At 42.7% G+C, this 16814-nt stretch overlaps 2 protein-coding genes across 4 annotated transcripts; one reads left to right on the forward strand and one right to left on the reverse strand.

Annotated features, from left to right (window-relative positions):
• Nucleotides 1–6: 6 nt before the first annotated feature.
• Nucleotides 7–10252, forward strand: TBP (TATA-box binding protein). Of its 3 annotated transcripts, none has more exons than XM_051783873.1 (8): nucleotides 7–88; nucleotides 1712–1954; nucleotides 2579–2910; nucleotides 3962–4049; nucleotides 5893–5984; nucleotides 7197–7364; nucleotides 7642–7736; nucleotides 9057–10252. In XM_051783873.1, exons 2-8 carry the CDS (start codon nucleotides 1901–1903, stop codon nucleotides 9134–9136), a joined length of 909 nt encoding a protein of 302 aa, XP_051639833.1. In that variant the 5' UTR covers nucleotides 7–88; nucleotides 1712–1900; the 3' UTR covers nucleotides 9137–10252. The 3 variants fall into 3 exon arrangements, with proteins under 3 accessions (XP_051639833.1, XP_051639835.1, XP_051639834.1); XM_051783875.1 differs by lacking the exon at nucleotides 7–88 and adding an exon at nucleotides 683–798; XM_051783874.1 differs by lacking the exon at nucleotides 7–88 and adding an exon at nucleotides 842–1344.
• A 409-nt stretch (nucleotides 10253–10661) lies between these two features.
• PDCD2 (programmed cell death 2) lies at nucleotides 10662–16645 on the reverse strand. The gene is made up of 6 exons (XM_051783872.1): nucleotides 16320–16645; nucleotides 15986–16237; nucleotides 15254–15439; nucleotides 14086–14201; nucleotides 12728–12844; nucleotides 10662–12038 (listed from the first exon to the last, which is right to left on the reverse strand). The coding sequence occupies exons 1-6, from the start codon at nucleotides 16618–16620 to the stop codon at nucleotides 11868–11870; spliced, it is 1143 nt and encodes a 380-aa protein (XP_051639832.1). The 5' UTR covers nucleotides 16621–16645; the 3' UTR covers nucleotides 10662–11867.
• Between the last annotated feature and the right edge of the window lie 169 nt (nucleotides 16646–16814).

The following is a 16814-nucleotide window of genomic DNA, read 5'->3' on the forward strand; positions in this document are numbered from 1 at the left end:
GACGCGCTGGGCGCGCCGGCGGGGCGGGGGCGGGTCGGACCGTGGTCCGGCGGGCGCTGAGCGCGGCGGGAGCGGAGCGGGGCAGCAGGTACCGAGCCCCGCCGGGCGCCGCGGCCGCCGCACGCCCGCTGCCCGCGGAGGGGGCGGTGGCTGCCGGCGGGGCTGCGATGGTGCGGGCCGGGCCGGGCCGGGCCGGGCCGGGCCTGGAGGGCGGGGACGGTGCGCGGAGCCGGGCTCGCACCGCGCCTCCGCGGCGGCCTGAGCCGCGGCGGGGAAAGTGGGGAGGGACTCCTCTTTCCCAGCCGCCTTGCTCTGCCCCGCCGCGGGGCTCCGGTGTGGCTCAGGGGCGAGCGGCGGCCGTGGCGGCGGGGGCGGGCTGGGCGCGGGCACCGGCGGGACCCTGCGCGGCGCCGGGGCCGGTGCTGGATGGGGAGCGGGAGGGGTTGGAGGGCACCGGGAAGCGGTGGCCACCGGGAAGTGGTTGGGGAAGGAGCCCGAACGGGGTGGGTCGGGGCCTCTTCCGTGGTGTCTCCTGCTTTTGGACTCTGTTCCCTCGGCCAAAACGTTTCCCAGCGTTTGTAGTGACGATCCAGGCAAGCCTCCTTAGGTGGTTACAAGATGGGCCTCTGTGTAGCCGGTGTCCTCGCCGCAGGCTCTGGCATGCCCGGTAACCTGGCGTCTTACCAAACAGCTGGGCTGTCGAGGAGTTGGCTTTATTTCTTCCAGGATAATGTCTAGGCTTCTAATGTACTCCTATCTCCAGGTCATAAAACCTGGATGCTCTGCTTGATACCTTCGGTGAGGGTAAAGATCATAATATCTTATGGTCACGGGGGAAAAAAAAAGCAGACCTTTTTAGCTGCAGTGTAAATATTGTAATTCTAAGCTCTCATATCTTAAAAAAAAAAAAAGGCTGAATAAGCTTTCTTCAGAATTTGAGGTGGCCAACCTCCGGCCCAAAAATGACCTTGAGTATTTCTAGCCGATAGTTAAGAAACTTACAAATTAATGGGAAAATATTTTATACCGTTGATAGTATAAAATTTAAATTCTTCACTTATCTTGTTTATTTCTGTAAGACAGCAACAGAGGTGTAGTTGAAAAAATCAAATCATATGGATGTTTCACTTGTACATCTGAAATAAGTTTTCACATATTTATTTTTTTTTCTGATAAAGCACATGTCACTGTTGTTTGAAGTCTACTGGAAGTGGATAAGAGGTTTTCCTAGTTCTGATTTGACCAGTGATGCTTTTCTCATAGAAGAAAAAAATAACTTCTGAAAGCCCAAGCCTTAAAATTGTCAGGAAGAGACTTACAAGCAATGTGTCAGTAAGCTTTTTGGTTAGTAGTCAAGGGAATTAAATTCTAAAAAAATCTGTGCTTTTCTAGGTAAAGCAAACCTTAGAGTAGAATGAGCATTAATAGCTTGAATTGTTTGTGCAAGGAGGTTTGGTTAGACAGAAGCCTGCCCATGTGGGTCAGGTAACCTGCAAGGAACTTCAGCAGAATCACGCTGCAAAGTTTCTATGGAGTGTGCCTGAAAAAGGTTATTTTTATGGATTGTGCATGTGTGCGTGCATATGCGTGAATTTTCTTATATATATTTATACGTGGGTGTGTGTCTTTTATCTGAGTCAGCAGCTCATAGGTTTGCTTTTCATTTTATTTTTAGATATTATTCTCAAGATATTACTCTTTTTCTTTTCAGATTTTTCTTGGTGTTTTAGACTCATAACATATTTCTCTGGAGCTGATGTTTTCCTAGCACCTTTCAGCTTGGCTTTAAAAGCTGCTTTGCTGGAATGTTTTAAACGGTTAAAAATCCTCTAGGATTTGAAGTTTATTTAAATTAATTGAAGGAAATACTTCTGGCCTCACCAAAGAAATAACTGGAATCATGGATCAGAACAACAGTTTGCCACCCTACGCTCAAGGCTTAGCCTCCCCTCAGGTAAAAGCAAATGATCTAAAATGCAACTATTATCTGATTTTTATTTTTTTTTTGTGAAAGCGTTTTCCATTTCTTGCATGTAACTTCAGGTTTTTTTGTTTGCAGATGTGAAAAATTCTGCTAGGTATCAAATAATACTAGTATAAAGCAGATCAATGTAGATATCCAGAGGTATAAGAAACATGCAGATACATGGGGTTCCTCTAAGTAGAAACATGACTGATAAGTTGGAAAGATTAATTTAATTTTGGTGGTTGCCCTTTAAACTATGTGCATAATAGATTGTTGCTGGGCTAAGAATGTGTTTGGTGAAATGGGCACAGTCTGTGTTCAAACAATTGCAAATTAAATTGTGAGTCAAAGTTGAGACATGCTTGCAAGGTAGTGTGAGAAACGTGTCAGATCCCTAGGGGTAGTGTTTTATTCTGTAAAACGTTTATGCTTTATTCTGTAAAGCATTTCCAAGGACTTTCTGTTTTTAACAAGTTACTACTGTGTGCTCCAGGTTTGAGATCATCAACTCAATTTACATAGATTTTTAGACCCCCCCTGAAAACTTTGTCTCTTAAAAACAAAATGGAATCAACATGATCTGTGGTTTCTCTTTCATGTTTGCTTCTCTAGGGTGCAATGACTCCAGGAATTCCCATTTTTAGCCCAATGATGCCATATGGCACAGGACTGACACCACAGCCTGTCCAGAGCACCAACAGTCTGTCTATATTAGAGGAACAGCAGCGGCAGCAGCAGCAGCAACAAGCAGCGCAACAATCTACGTCACAGCAAGCGACACAGGGAACATCTGGTCAAACTCCCCAGCTCTTCCATTCACAGACTCTTACCACAGCCCCTTTACCAGGAACCACACCTCTGTACCCCTCTCCAATGACTCCAATGACACCAATAACTCCTGCAACACCAGCGTCAGAGAGTTCTGGGATAGTGCCACAACTACAGTGAGTGCCCCATGTGTTAGTGCATTGTGTCCTTTCTCAGATAGCCTTTTAAAGACTTAGGACCAAAGGCACATCAGGAATTGGGTACTGCATTTTGGTGGAAAGGGAGGATTCAGAATTTATGGGTCTCCTGTAGCAATATGAGTAGTTTTTGCTTTTATTTTTAGCTTAGCTTCATTACTAAACCACTTAATAATGTAAACAGTTTCTTAGTGATTTGTCAACCATACATCTTTTAAGTATAACAGTGTTAGATATGTCTTCATTTAACACCATTGTAAATTTAACTCTATGCAGTTTAGGAGTTCATCATGTTCCCTTTTCTAGTGCATGGGTAACTCTGAGTTTGTAAGAAGGGAAGAAAACCCTAGAACTAGTTCTAAGTTTAGGTATGGAATTATTTTCATTGAACTTTAGTTCTAAAGAGAGTTTTTCAGAAATTTATGGAAGGGACAAAGTGAAATGGATAAGGTGAATCAAAAGAGTAGTTTCTCATACTCCTCTTCCCCCCCCACCATTGAGGACCTTTAAATTTCAGGATTTTCCCAGAAAACAAAATTTTATATCTAGGAACTTCTTTTAAACTTTCTAGAGACCTGCTATCCCATCTCCTGGCAATGGATTTACCTCCTGTGCTATTCCCACTTAGTTCTGCACCTTCCCCCTTGAAGGGCATAGCAAGGAAAATTTCAGATGGTACTACCTCATTTTCTCCTGTTTCCAGCAGCTTCTCTGATTGTGGTGAGGGCTCTCAAAATCAAGAATTTTTCCAGCCAAACTGAAATAGAGATTCTTCTCATGGGACACTTTTCATAATTGCTGGTAGAAAAGGAGGAATCAGCAATCATGCCTTAGGAACTAGTGCCCTACAAAAGGAGGTTCCTGAGTCAAAACACTGCTTGGTGCTCCTGTTAGTAGGAAAGATGTCATTCAAACTCACTTGGAGAAACAAAATAATGAAAAAGTAAAATTAATTAAGCTTTGTTAAAAATGAGGAAGACACGCGAATTCCTTATTGTCTTTTTAATATATTTCTCTCACCTGTCTTCAGGAATATTGTGTCCACAGTGAATCTTGGTTGCAAACTTGACCTAAAAACTATTGCACTTCGTGCCCGAAATGCTGAATATAATCCCAAGGTAAGAGAAATGTATATCAAAAGTTGTGGCTGCAGGTTTCTGCAATAGACCAAAAAAAACTGCTAGAGATGCAGTTTTATACTATAGTTTAAAAAGAAATCTTTAATAAACTTAGAACATTCCGTCAAATTAGTAAAAAGCATTTTTATACTGAAGTAGCTGTGATTTGCACCAGCTTGTAATTTGGTAGAAGAACCCAACCAACAGTGTAGTACACTGGCCAAGCTTTTTGTGGTAGCTCTGCTACTGTTCATATGGGCATGGTTGTTCTATATACTCTGTGACTTCCTCCACCTTCCTGCTCCCTTGGAATTCTTGTGGTCACAGCGCAGTTGCTCTTTTTTCAGAGTCTCAATTCCTCTCTGTTCCCTTGTGTTCTCCCCCAGTACTCCTGCCATCTCATTGCTTCTGATGGCTAAGTTTGGTGAAACAGCGAAGTGAAATTGATTTTTTTGCACATCGACTTTTAAGTTGCCTGCTACTCCTAAGTGGTACTCTGTTAAACTGTGGGGTTTTTGAGCTTCGGAAACCTTGAACAACAGCAGAGGACCTGGAGTGTGAAATCAAGAAAATTATGTTGCTTCAGTTTTCTTTTGGGTGGCTCCTCTTGGAAATGTTATCTTTGCAACCACAGTAGCTGGACACTAACAAAAGTTTAGATGTTGTGTAGTTGAATTGGTTAACCTTGGGAAGGCTTCAGTTTTCCTGGGGCATAGGGGTTTTTTCTTTTAGTATTTAGGACTTTGCTGCAGTTTACTTGCACTCTGTTCTCAAAGGTTAAAGCAGGCATATGTCATAAACAACTGTTACTGTAAGCTTATATCAGTGATGCTGTTACATAATTGTGAGTAAGATACTAATGCAGCAAAAATTTGAGCATGCCTGGTGACTCCTAAGGTAGGAGGGTAGGTGGCTGTGTAAAACTCGTAGGCTAGAATAATCAATACGAAATACTGTTTTCCATGTCAGAGAGAAAGGAGGGTTATGTAACGCACTCCTGACGTTTAGTCAGTACACTCATCTATCACAGAAAGCTGTTGCTTGCCTGTACTATTTAAGACATATTTTGACAAGTGTGCTGTTGGGTAACCCACGCTACCACCTTGTTTATGTCAGCAGAACAATTCATGGGACTGCATGGTGAGCTAGTCCAAGTTAAATACAACAAAGAAGGGTTTACTTGTGTGTGTGTGTGTGTGTGTGTGTGTGTGTGTGTGTGTGTGTGTGTATGCCCATATCAGTTTCCAATATCTCTAGCTTCAAGGAGTTTAAGAATTTGGAAATGCTTACTTAGAATAAAAAGGTAGAGCTAATGGGGCTGCTGTGTCCTACTGTGGTAGCCAAGGTGACTTCTGTTTACACAGAACTTTCATCTCCAGCTGATCTGTTTGCTGCTATTGTAACACTGTCCAATTTTTTTAAGACACAGAAACAAAACAGATCATAAAATTTTTGCAGATAGTCTTCCATCCTGCTTATAACAGATCAAATTTCAAGACGTTTGGAGGAAATCTTTTAAATTTATTTTTGAAATTGTCTCTATTGCTCTGATGCAAATGTTAGGATTATTTATATGTTGCATATACAGTAATGAGAGATTAACTTAGTAAAATAGCAGTGCAATGGTAAATATCCTTCATGCCTGGCTCTACCTCTCATTGTGTGTGTTTGAAGCTACTTATGATCTAAGCATTTCAAGAAAACTTTGAGTGATGAGTAAGTATGTTTGAACTTGGTATTTCTTTACACTACAGTGTAACTTGCTCCTTAGATGATGCAGTTTTGGTTTTAATGTAATGATTACAGCAATATATCACTAATAGTCTCAACGCTCACATTTCAGCGTTTTGCTGCTGTTATTATGAGAATAAGAGAACCACGTACTACTGCACTGATATTCAGCTCTGGAAAAATGGTGTGCACAGGAGCAAAAAGGTATGTTTAGGCTACAAGCAAACTAATTCAGGCTGTCTCTTCTCATGTACCATGATGCTTTAGAAGTAATATTATTTATATATATATATATATATTTATATATATATATATATATATATATATATATATATATACATCAAAGTCATACAGGTAGAACTAATGTTGCTTTTACAGTTGTTTGTGTAATACACATTTCTATGCAAACTGTCTTTTCATGACTAAAGGGACTTCCCAGCTAGAGGGGAAATGGTAGTTCTATTCTTAAGCTCTTTCATCCAGTCTAATAAACTGGGTTGCAGAGGTTATTATATTCAGTTTTTTGGCTTTGCAGTTATCTGTGCTTTTTTCTAATAATTTAAAGATTCAGTGACGATGCACTGGAACTGCTTAGACTGTAGGGGCGGTGGCAGATGGTTTTTATATTTGAATAGTTTCATTCATCCCAGGATAAGAGCTCCAAGTCTCTGGTCCCTGTCGTCTGATCTTTGTTAGCTCTTAACATGATCATTGAAGCACAAGAATTGAAAACTAAACAAAAGTTTAACTCTGGTGGCCAGAAGAGAAATTCTGCTCTGAAGAACTCTGCTAGGAATCCAGAAGGAATAAGCTAATGAGCAGAGATGAATGAATAGAGCTGTACAGGGAAACATTTTCTCTGCCTGGTGACACTTGAAGTTCAAGTTGTCCTACTCTGCATCAGGAACAACCAGATCCACAGCTGTTTACAAAACTGAAACAAACTGAATTCTGTAACACCATGTAAGGCTGTGCAGTTGTGTTAAACCTATTCGAATTCCTGAGCTCAATCAAGCAGAAGATTTTGGCAGCTGAGAGATTTTTATAGAAACATGTATTTCTAGCAGTAGTAGTTCAAAGTTGTTCTATGGTGATAACTTACATAACAGTTTTCATGTCCCATTAGAGGGATTCTGGTCAATATTTTAAAAGCGTGAAATATATGGATTTATAATTTACTGGTTTGTGCCTCATAAACAGTGAGTGCAACACTAGTGGTGTCCAGGATATTACTACCAAAATTAGCATGAAAACCAGTGCTACTTGTTCATTTTAGATACCAAAATTTTGCATGTGACCTTCCCTTTTCCTCCACACAGCCATTTTTCTCCCAGCTAGATATTTGTGGTTTAATGCTGTTTGCTTCAAGTAATATAAAACTGAGGCAATAATAGAGATATCCTTTTCTCACTTCAGTGAGGAGCAATCCAGACTGGCAGCAAGGAAGTATGCAAGAGTTGTTCAGAAACTGGGCTTTCCAGCAAAATTTTTGGATTTTAAAATTCAGAACATGGTGGGCAGCTGCGATGTGAAATTTCCCATCAGACTGGAAGGATTGGTACTCACACACCAGCAGTTCAGCAGGTAAAAAAAGGCTTGCTTGTGTTTCATTCCTGTTGTGTACTAGCTAGCTTAGAGAGTGACATCTGTTTAGATTATTCCCTTGCACTGTTCCCATCTCTGCACTGCCTTAGGTGCAGCTGAGGCTGCCCATTATGAAACCATCAAAATGATCTTCCCTACTACCCTCTCCAAGTTTCAGTGAAGTCTACATCTGCTCTGCCCGCTCCTGCAGAAGGTAGAGTGGAACATGTGTTTACAGGCTTATAAGTTTAAACACTGTCACTCTCTTCTCTTACAGCTACGAGCCGGAATTGTTTCCTGGATTAATCTACAGAATGATCAAGCCAAGAATTGTACTGCTTATTTTTGTTTCTGGAAAAGTGGTTTTAACTGGTAGGTCAAGACAGTATCTTACTCCAGTAGGTGAGATTTAGACTGTATTACAGAGAAAGAACACACAGGGATACATAAGCTGCCAGGTACTTTCCTTTAGAGATGACAGTACTGAGAAAGAAGAGTTAATAGAATGTTCTGTGGATGATGTTGTTAAGGAAACTTCCCTGTCCAACCATCCAGGAGCCACTCTGGCAGTCACACCAGCACCACCTGCACCAGGACCAAAGCCTGTTTGCAGCAGATCGTCTCCAGTGAGCCGACAGGTGCCCCACTTGACTTCCTACACACACCACACTCACACAGTCAGACAAGGTTTCCTTACCAGCTCCACCCCAGGTTTCCCACAGTACAGTCTAATCTTGGTGCAATAACAAAATAACAACTCGAGCTGGGGGCCTCCGAGGAGGGACCCCAAATGGTCGGCAGTTCACGGGGCCTCTTGCCTGGGGGTCCTGCCGCACACAGCTCAATCTGCATCCCAACCTGCAGCTCAGCACTGCAGCTGCATACTGAGCTACCTGCACTATGTGTTACCTGCATTATGTGTATTCTTTAACAGATGAGAATGCATGAAGCAACACCACCTTTGGCTAGATCCATTTGAACAATGATCATGAATCTTAATGTAGTATGCAGGTGCCCAAAAAGCTGTAAGACTGCAGGTGATCTTTCTGGCAAAATCTGAAAGACTGTTTTTGTGGGCTGAGTATGTGTGACTGAGCCAGCTGTTCTTTGGCAGGTTGGCTGCAGGATGCTGCCATTCTCCCATGATATGGCAGACAAAGAAGGGGAGATCTAGGACCTCTTCAACCTCAGGCACTCCACCTACACCCTTCCTTTTCCCTTCATACTGTGTCTCGCTATGGAGAAAAAACCACAAGACAGGCAGACAAAAGAATCATGTCCCTGCAGTGTGGGGAATGGGCAGGCCTCTGCAGCAGTCTCCACTGCCAGACCTTCCTCCCACAGATGTTCACACTCAGAAAATCTCCATCAGTTAGGCCTTTCTGCAGAAACATCCTGTGGGGCTGTGCTTTGTATTTGGGTCTTCTGTGGAAATTATCTATAGGATAATCCCATTTGCAAGTATAGCATCTGCACAGAGATGCTAATGAAGGTTGTAACTCTTGACAAAATAAACAGAAGGCTGGTAATGTATGCTCTCTATGAAATATGTTTTAAAAAAGATTGTAAAAATAAGGATTTATGGATATGCAAAGGTTTTATATACAGCCATATTAAAATAAACATTCTAAAAGCTAAAACAGAGTATTAGGTGAAAGGTACAAACTAACTTAATTCCCTATCATTTTTCAGGTGCTAAAGTACGAGCAGAAATCTATGAAGCATTTGAAAACATCTATCCTATTTTAAAGGGATTCAGAAAGACAACGTAATAGTTTCTACATGTTTCAGAGAAATCAGGGGTCTATTTTAAAAGGTATTGTGTATGGCACAGCAGTAACAAGAGACGGACTTCCAGTGCAACTGCAACACCAGGACTTGGACTATTTCCCAGTTAGTGCCTACTTCCCTGATGGTCAAGGGGAACTGTATTCTTGAATATGTCTACTGAGTTACTGTGAGTTGCTTTACTGGGCTGTTCCTAGAGCAGTCCCTCCAATTTTTATTTATATCCTAGCTTTTGAATAGTTTTAATGCCAGTTCTATTAATAGGAAATCTGTAAGTTGGTTTAAAGACAAATGCAACTGTGTCACTCAGTGTATAAACCACTTAAATTGCCATGTATATATGTTTTAAGTTCCTTCCATAAGACCATGGTTTTATAATTTTCAGAACTTGAGCTTTTAAATTTTTTCAACTTTAAATTTCTTTGGTGCCAGTCACATTTCCTCTTTCCAGTATTAAGCAAGATAGGATAAATTTATTAATGAAAATGGCTCACTGTACATATATATATAATATATACCTTTCTTCTCTTTCCTTCTTCAACTCCACATGTACAATAAACCCTGTTTATACAACTATGGGAACTGTCTTAATAAATTTTAAAATTACCCAGCTGGTAGAGTGAAATACATTGATTTTTTTTTAATTTAATTTGGATTTTTTAATAGCAAATGCACTACTGTAAGTGACTTGTCATTTTAAGAGAATCTTACCAATGTTCTGGCTTACTTACCAGCAGTCACATCCTTGGAAACATCTACCTTGAATACTTCCAATATGTTAAAACAAAAAAGATGACTGGTTAAAGAAGTTTGTGTTCAAATATGTGTTGCCTTATGTTCAACAAATGGGATTTAGGCAAGTCTTAAATAGCTACACTTGACTGAATTGGAACAAAAGACCCCTGCTTAGCTCCTAGAATTTCTTTAAATTACTACTTTTGTATTTTACCAGCTATGACAGTCTCACTATATTAGTGTTCCTGTAAAATGTCAAAGCCCTTCTGACTAGTCAGTATGTACATAATCTTCCTTCTGAACCACACTTGAAGTTTAACGGGCTGAAAACTAAAAATAAACTTTTTTTCTTCAGTAAATTTTCACTAATAGTAAACTCTCTCTGACTTGCACATTATTCCAAACAACTTTTATTTAAAACTAACCCAAATGTAAACCATGGTCTCTTTACTAAGTTGGTGTTTCACTCCAGACAAAATGAAGTTTTGACTAGCTTTGATATCACTCCATTTGCAAATCCTGAGTGACGTTAATCTTCAGCCTTCTCTCTACACCGGTGTTTCACTAGGTGTTTATTAATTCACTTCATGATTCTTATCAGAAAGATGCTGTCTAATAATGTAGCTGTGCCAGGATAAGTTCGTGATACTCAAACACTGCCTTTAGTGCCACACCACTTTGAGAGCTCTTAACTATAATTGTAGGACTGTCCCTGCCTTTGCAGGACCCTGAACTATTACCAACTTACCTGAAAAACTCTTCAACTCTTTAGGAAGGCCTGGAGCCCTAAGTAACTGTGGGATGGTTTTCAGTAAAATCAGTTGAGCTGTACTACAGTGACTTAAGATGCTGTTTGCTGTTTTGTGACAAGTACCAAGGCTTAAAACTACCTTTCTAGAAATTAAGTCCTGCATCAACAAAACCACTTACAGGTACAGCATTCTCTGCCTGCTCACTTGAGTATTTTCAACATCTAAATGATTTCAAAAACGCCACAGTGAGCCTAGGACTTTGATAAAATCACGTTCAGAGTCACTGGTAAGCAGCCATGAATGGTTGGAGCAGGATAAGGGAGTATGTAACTGAAGTCTGTTCTATACTGACACACAAAAAAGCATTTTCTGCAAATGTAGCTATAATCACAGGAGTCGTTAAGCAGCTACCACAGTAACCTCAGCATTATGGTTTCACTTTTCTCTTGCCTCAGCTATAAGGCTGTCAAATAGCAGAAGGATCCCTGCAGAGGGCACTTATTTTTAAACTTTACCAAAGCTGGCAGACTTAAGGTACAATTCAGCTTGAAAATCTGCTGCTACAGGCAGTGTGTAACAAGACAAATGTGTTCTGGTATGGCTCACTTTATTAAAACTGCTTCTGCACCAGATAACTGGGTTAAAACTATTAGCCCCATGCAGAAATAGTTTAAGTCAGATAAAACAGTTAATTTTGTGCATTTTATCTCCACAAACCACTCAATCAGAACATGTAAGAACTGCCAAATTAGACTGAGTGCACCTGTTCAGAAAGAGAAGTGGACTTAAGTTCCACATCAAAAAGCTATGGAGCTTTGTCTTAGCTATGACTCCTGTACAGCATAAGCACTCAAATGAGTTTACAGTAGTCTGCTTTTCTCTGAATGAATGTTAATTTTTGAGTAGCACAAAGTCCTGACAAACACCAGTCTTTAGGTTTTTGAAGTTCTATCACCATCAAAAGATAATTTCACCAATCCAAAGCTTTTCATCTTTATTTAAACATTGAGAAATGAGATTTGAAATGAAACTCACAGAACAAACACATCTGGCTTCATTACCAGGTTGAAGTAAAAGCTTCCCCGGAGCACAAGAGAGAGGCTGTCGAGGTCTAGTTATAGCAGTTTTATCACTGTTACAAGATCAGCTGTTAACAGTGACTTCTAGTTCAACTACCTGTTTACATAGTGCAGAGATGCAATGAAATAAAGTATTCCATTTAGATGACTCAACTTGGTAAAACATGGCCCACGGAATAGTCTTGTTTCCATATGAACTCTTCCAGGTATTCGTGTGCCCCACCGCAGTTGTTAGCACAAGTGTACACCACCAGTGTTCCCCAGTCAATGCTCTCTCCGAGGCTGTCAACTTGAAGGTAGTTCAGGAGCTGTGGCATAATCTTCAAAGAAAACCAAAAGGTTTAGAGGCAGGCCACAGCTTTCTCCGTTCTCCCTGCTTCTCTTTGTGAAGAAGGATCCTGCATTTGGTGTAAGAGAATTTATGTCCTCTTACACCAAATCCCAGTTGAAGTGACTGCATGCACCAGCTCAAATAAAATAAATTTGAAATTACCAAAGCAGTGTAGCAGATGCCTAGAGAATCAAAGGCATGGCCCTACTTATCTATAGAAGTTTTATTTGACCTTATAAGCCTTGCCCCAATTCTGAGCCTCACTCCGTTTGAAATTACCTTCATGACTATGTTTTTACCTTCACGTGACATTAAGTGTATTCACCATGCATACATCACTAGCATTCAAAATTTCACAGCTGAATACTTCCAGCAAGACATATTTACAATTCACATTGTGAATTTTTTGAAATATATCACACTGGACTCCTGTTACTTAAGAGACAGTTCCATATTCACAAGAGCACCATTTTATGGATAGTGCAAATTATCTGATGGAAAAAGCAGTTACCATAGTAAATAAAGGCTCTGTGCAATCATTTAGCATAGTTAGTATGTAGCAACTTCAACTTTCTTGCTCTAACTACAAGCCAACACCTATACAATCAGATCCTGTTAAGTCTGAAATACATTATTATGTATTACTATTATGTATTATTTTTAAATGAGTTTACATACCTGGAATTCAAAAATCCTTTTGGCACCACATAAACAATTTGGGATATCTTTTTCTTCAGGTCTATTTTCACCTGACACCCAGATTGGGCCTTCTCCTCCTCTGCAGTATCTAATAATCTGAAATAGAGCAGAAGTTTAAGTTCTCATTACTATCTTTTGGTTTTGGTATAAAATTGGTATTTACAGCTAGACAAAGCTGTAGATGGTGCAGAATAAGGTCAGATCCTTTAAGTAATAACCAGGGCAAAATATCATTTGCAAACATGGTATTCTAAATAAGATGGGTTGTTTTATATGCATTTTCTTAACTATGCAACACTTTTTCAATGATCCAGGGATAAATTGCAATGATAAATTCCAATTATTTGCATTTCCCTAATTAAGGGACCCAGAAATGTATGTTACAGTCTTGAGATGGGGAAAGAGCAGCTTGATAATTAGCACACAGAACTGCACACAAAGTCAGGAATGCAACCCAGCTCTTCTTGTTATGCATTACTGCATCTAAATGCAATTGGATTGTCCTAATGCCCAAGAAGGAGGCATTTTCAGACATATCCTTAGTTTTTCTGTTCAGAGCAAATCAGGCATTATCAACAAGAGGACATTGGGCAGATCAGTCAGTACAGAGATGATCAGAGAGAGGTGATGCACATACCTAAAGCAGAGAAGGAAACGCTCAAGTCTCCTACTTTTTGTATATGTACCTTAACCCCTCGGGTACCAGGCAAAAAATTGAGAGAATTTCTTCTTCCTCCACCACTTTCATGGATTTAGGCCTGTGTTTCCTCTGAATGGAACCAGGGACCATGCTTTTGTTTGACAATGTGACTCAGCCTCTTGTAATAGCAAGAAATAGTATGAGGGGGGAATTTCTGTTTGAAATAGTAAAAATTTTAAAGCCATCACTAATTTCTTCAACCTTAAAAAACCCAAACCACCTCCCAGTGCAGCTGGTGACAATGACAGAGCTCTTCTCTGCAGTTTTCTTTCTGCTGAGAAGGAAAGCCAACAGGGCCACAGGCTAGGGAATAATGCAATGGTTCACCATGTCCTTTGGTTAGAATGAAAGGATGGCAGGTCACAGGATGGCAGGTCTTCCCACGCTCTGGGGGGTTCAGCACCCCTGTGCCATCTCATCCTGACCAACTTCTGTTTAAGATAGATGAGCAGCTGCTGAATTCTTACTTCAGCATGACTTATGTTGTGCACATAAGGAAATGAGGGTGTGTTGGTTAGGTGTGTGGAGGGTGAGGAGGCATCCTCATTTCTAACTAGGTACAAAAGGCAGTGAAACGTTGCAGGGGCAGCAGGATGCTGTGCCAGAACCACAAAGTTCTAAGGCCACCCCATCTCACCTGCTCTGGTTCAGCAGCTACTTTTTCTTTAAACATTTGGAAGATCTTGTCTTCTTCAGTCTCACGTTTTGCCAATGCTTCCAGTGTCTCTTCATCTAAGGACTGAAGTGCTTCACCTAAACAAGAAAAAAGAACAACAAAAGTTATGAGCTAATACAAGACAGTAAAAAATCAAAAACTATATTAGCACCTGTAAATGCATTTTGCTTCACAAATCATTGGTTGCATAAATCACTCAAAGATTTCTTTCTTTTTGTGGCATGTTAAAATTTGGCCACACACAGGTTCATTTACTAGTTTTAGATGCATTTTAAACATAGATGTCAGTACTGGAACATTGGAAAAGGGAAGGAGTTAATTGATTACAGTTTATGGCTCCCAGTGGGTATCATTGAGACTGCAGAACCTTCAGGGTTTGACATCTGAAAAAAGTGCAACAGTGCCGTGCATGTGCCAGACTTCAGTTTCTAGTACTGAGCAGTGTATCTGTCACACAACATTGACATCAAGTCAGGGTGCTAAACAGTCTTGAGACAGCTTTGGACCACAGCAAGGCACAGCTGGGAACCCAGCATCCTTCCCCTGCACTACCACAAACTCTCCACCCTGGGTGTGTTCAAAGCTAGTGTTGCAAAGCTAAGTTGCTGCAAACACATCATGAATTTGGGGGGAGCAGGGAAGAAGGGGCCTGCACTTCAATTGCTTAATTCAAGGTCAATTAAAATAGCCTCAAAACATTTTTTTTCCTAGCACAGACAAGGAGATTTTAAGTATTTTCTATAAATTAAGACAAATGGAACCAAGTCAAGCCAAGACAGTCTAATTTAATCTCCCAATTCCAACAGCATCCAGCAGCTCAAGGTCCTGTCCTTCTCACTTGAGTTGTTCCTTACCTATTGGAAGTATGCAGGGACACAGTGTAACTACAAGCTACCTGCAGCAACAGCTGCTTTAACAGCTTCTGGAGTCAGAGCTTAGTAAGTCTCTCCCATAAAAGCGACTTATATTACAGAACATCTACAACAAACTTGCATCATAAATGAGTGTAGAATTAGCCCTTTTTCACCAGTGGTTTACAATGAACACTTAAAAATCACAGTATTTTATATTTTAAAGATGTGATACAGGCTTCATTGTGAAGAATTACAGGCAGCATCTTATTTCTGACCTGCACTGCCTGTAGCTCCAAGTTCCTCTTGTTCTTTCAGGTCCTTTGATGTCTCTGCAGCTACTTGTTCATCACCAGGATCTATAGTGCTGTCATCAGGAAATTCTGGTTCCTCAGGTTCTATCAAAATTTCATATTCTGGAAAAAGGAATTCATTATGCTCTGGAATTGCATCCACCGAGTCATCTACAAAACAGAAAACAGGTACCACTTCACAACGTCATCTCGTATTTCACGTCCTTCCCCCCAAAAGCCACACAGCAAACTACGTAGCAACAATACAGTACAAACATGGTATGAGCAAGAACGATTTACATCACTGCTAGATGTGACTAGAAGGTAAGAAACACACTATATTAAGGACAGTGGAAAACTACAACAGGTATGTTGTTTTGAACATACTGTAAACCTAAGTGATGTGGAAGGCAGACTAAACAGTGCTAGCAGCAGCATTTTACAACCCCAAACCCCGCAGTTTCACAGCTCGGTGCATTTTTAAAACTCAAAACCTGCAGCTTGGCAGCTCGGTGCACATCTCCTTCTATCTAGCAAACGCAGACAAGTGAAGCGTGCATCAGGTGCCCTGATGGCCATAACACTTCTCATACTTTTCTATGGCATGCTGTGAGTAGCCAAAGTTTCCACGAGCGCATCAAGCACATCTCCAGCATTTAACCACCCAGCAGCACGTGGTTTCCCCCGCCTCGGAGGTCTCTGCTGCCCCGGACCCACCTCCGGCCGGGTGCTGCCCGCAGGAGCGGCGATGCCCGCCGCGCCAGTCCAGCGCCTGGTGCTCGGGTCCGCAGTAGGCGGCGCGGCGGCAGCGGCCGCAGCAGCGCGGCCCGGGGCAGCCGCAGACGCGGCACAGCGCGGCGCCGCCGCTCAGCCGCCCCGGGGGCGCGGGGGCCGGGCCCGGGGGCGGCTCCTCGGGGGGCGGCTCCTCGGGGTACGTGTCGTTCCGCCGCGGCAGCTGGTTCCGGAACACTGCGGGAGACAGGCGCTGGTCAGCCCGGAGGCGGCCGGCCGCCCTCGCCCCTCCACCCCTCCCTCCCTCCCTGCGCCTCACCGCAGAAGGGCCCCCGCGGTCCCGACCCGCGGTAGCAGGCGGGGCCGCGGCAGGCGAACACGAAGAGGGTGCGGTGGAAGGCGTCGGAGCGGCCGGGCAGCGGCGCGTACAGCTGGAGCAGGAAGGCGCAGGGCCGCTGGCAGCGGCCGCAGCGCAGGGCGGCGGGGCCCGGCAGCCCGGCCTCGCCCAGCCACGCCGGCCGCCCCCCGACCTTGCTGGGGAAGTAGGCGCTGCGCAGTCGCCACGCCCCGCCCGGCCCAGCCGCCGCCGCCGCGAAACCCAGCTCCACTCCCGGGGCCATGCTGCCTCCGCCGGCCGGGACCCGCGCTCAGCGGCGGCCGCTCCCCGGAACAGCCCGCCCCGCCCCAGCCCCCGCCCCCGGCGTTCCCGTGAACCGCCCGCTCGCTCCCCTTCCCCCCGCGCCTGTCCCCGCTTTGGGTCTGTGACGGGCACCGCAGTCAGCGATGGGAAGGGGGAGAAGAGATGACAGACAGA

The sequence above is a fragment of the Manacus candei genome, unplaced genomic scaffold (assembly GCF_025592945.1).
Source record: "Manacus candei isolate 608988 ecotype Guabito, Panama unplaced genomic scaffold, ASM2559294v1 h1tg000017l, whole genome shotgun sequence".
Lineage (NCBI taxonomy): Eukaryota > Metazoa > Chordata > Aves > Passeriformes > Pipridae > Manacus > Manacus candei.

Coding starts and splice junctions, on each gene's coding strand:
- TBP (XM_051783873.1), top strand. CDS start 1,901: ATGGATCAGAACAACAGTTTGCCACCCTACGCTCAAGGCTTAGCCTCC. Junction 5,985..7,196: donor GTGTGCACAGGAGCAAAAAG/GTATGTTTAGGC, acceptor TTCTCACTTCAG/TGAGGAGCAATCCAGACTGG. Junction 7,737..9,056: donor TGGAAAAGTGGTTTTAACTG/GTAGGTCAAGAC, acceptor ATCATTTTTCAG/GTGCTAAAGTACGAGCAGAA.
- PDCD2 (XM_051783872.1), bottom strand. CDS start 16,620: ATGGCCCCGGGAGTGGAGCTGGGTTTCGCGGCGGCGGCGGCTGGGCCG. Junction 16,238..16,319: donor ACCGCGGGGGCCCTTCTGCG/GTGAGGCGCAGG, acceptor TGTCTCCCGCAG/TGTTCCGGAACCAGCTGCCG. Junction 15,440..15,985: donor CGGGCAGCACCCGGCCGGAG/GTGGGTCCGGGG, acceptor TCTGTTTTGTAG/ATGACTCGGTGGATGCAATT.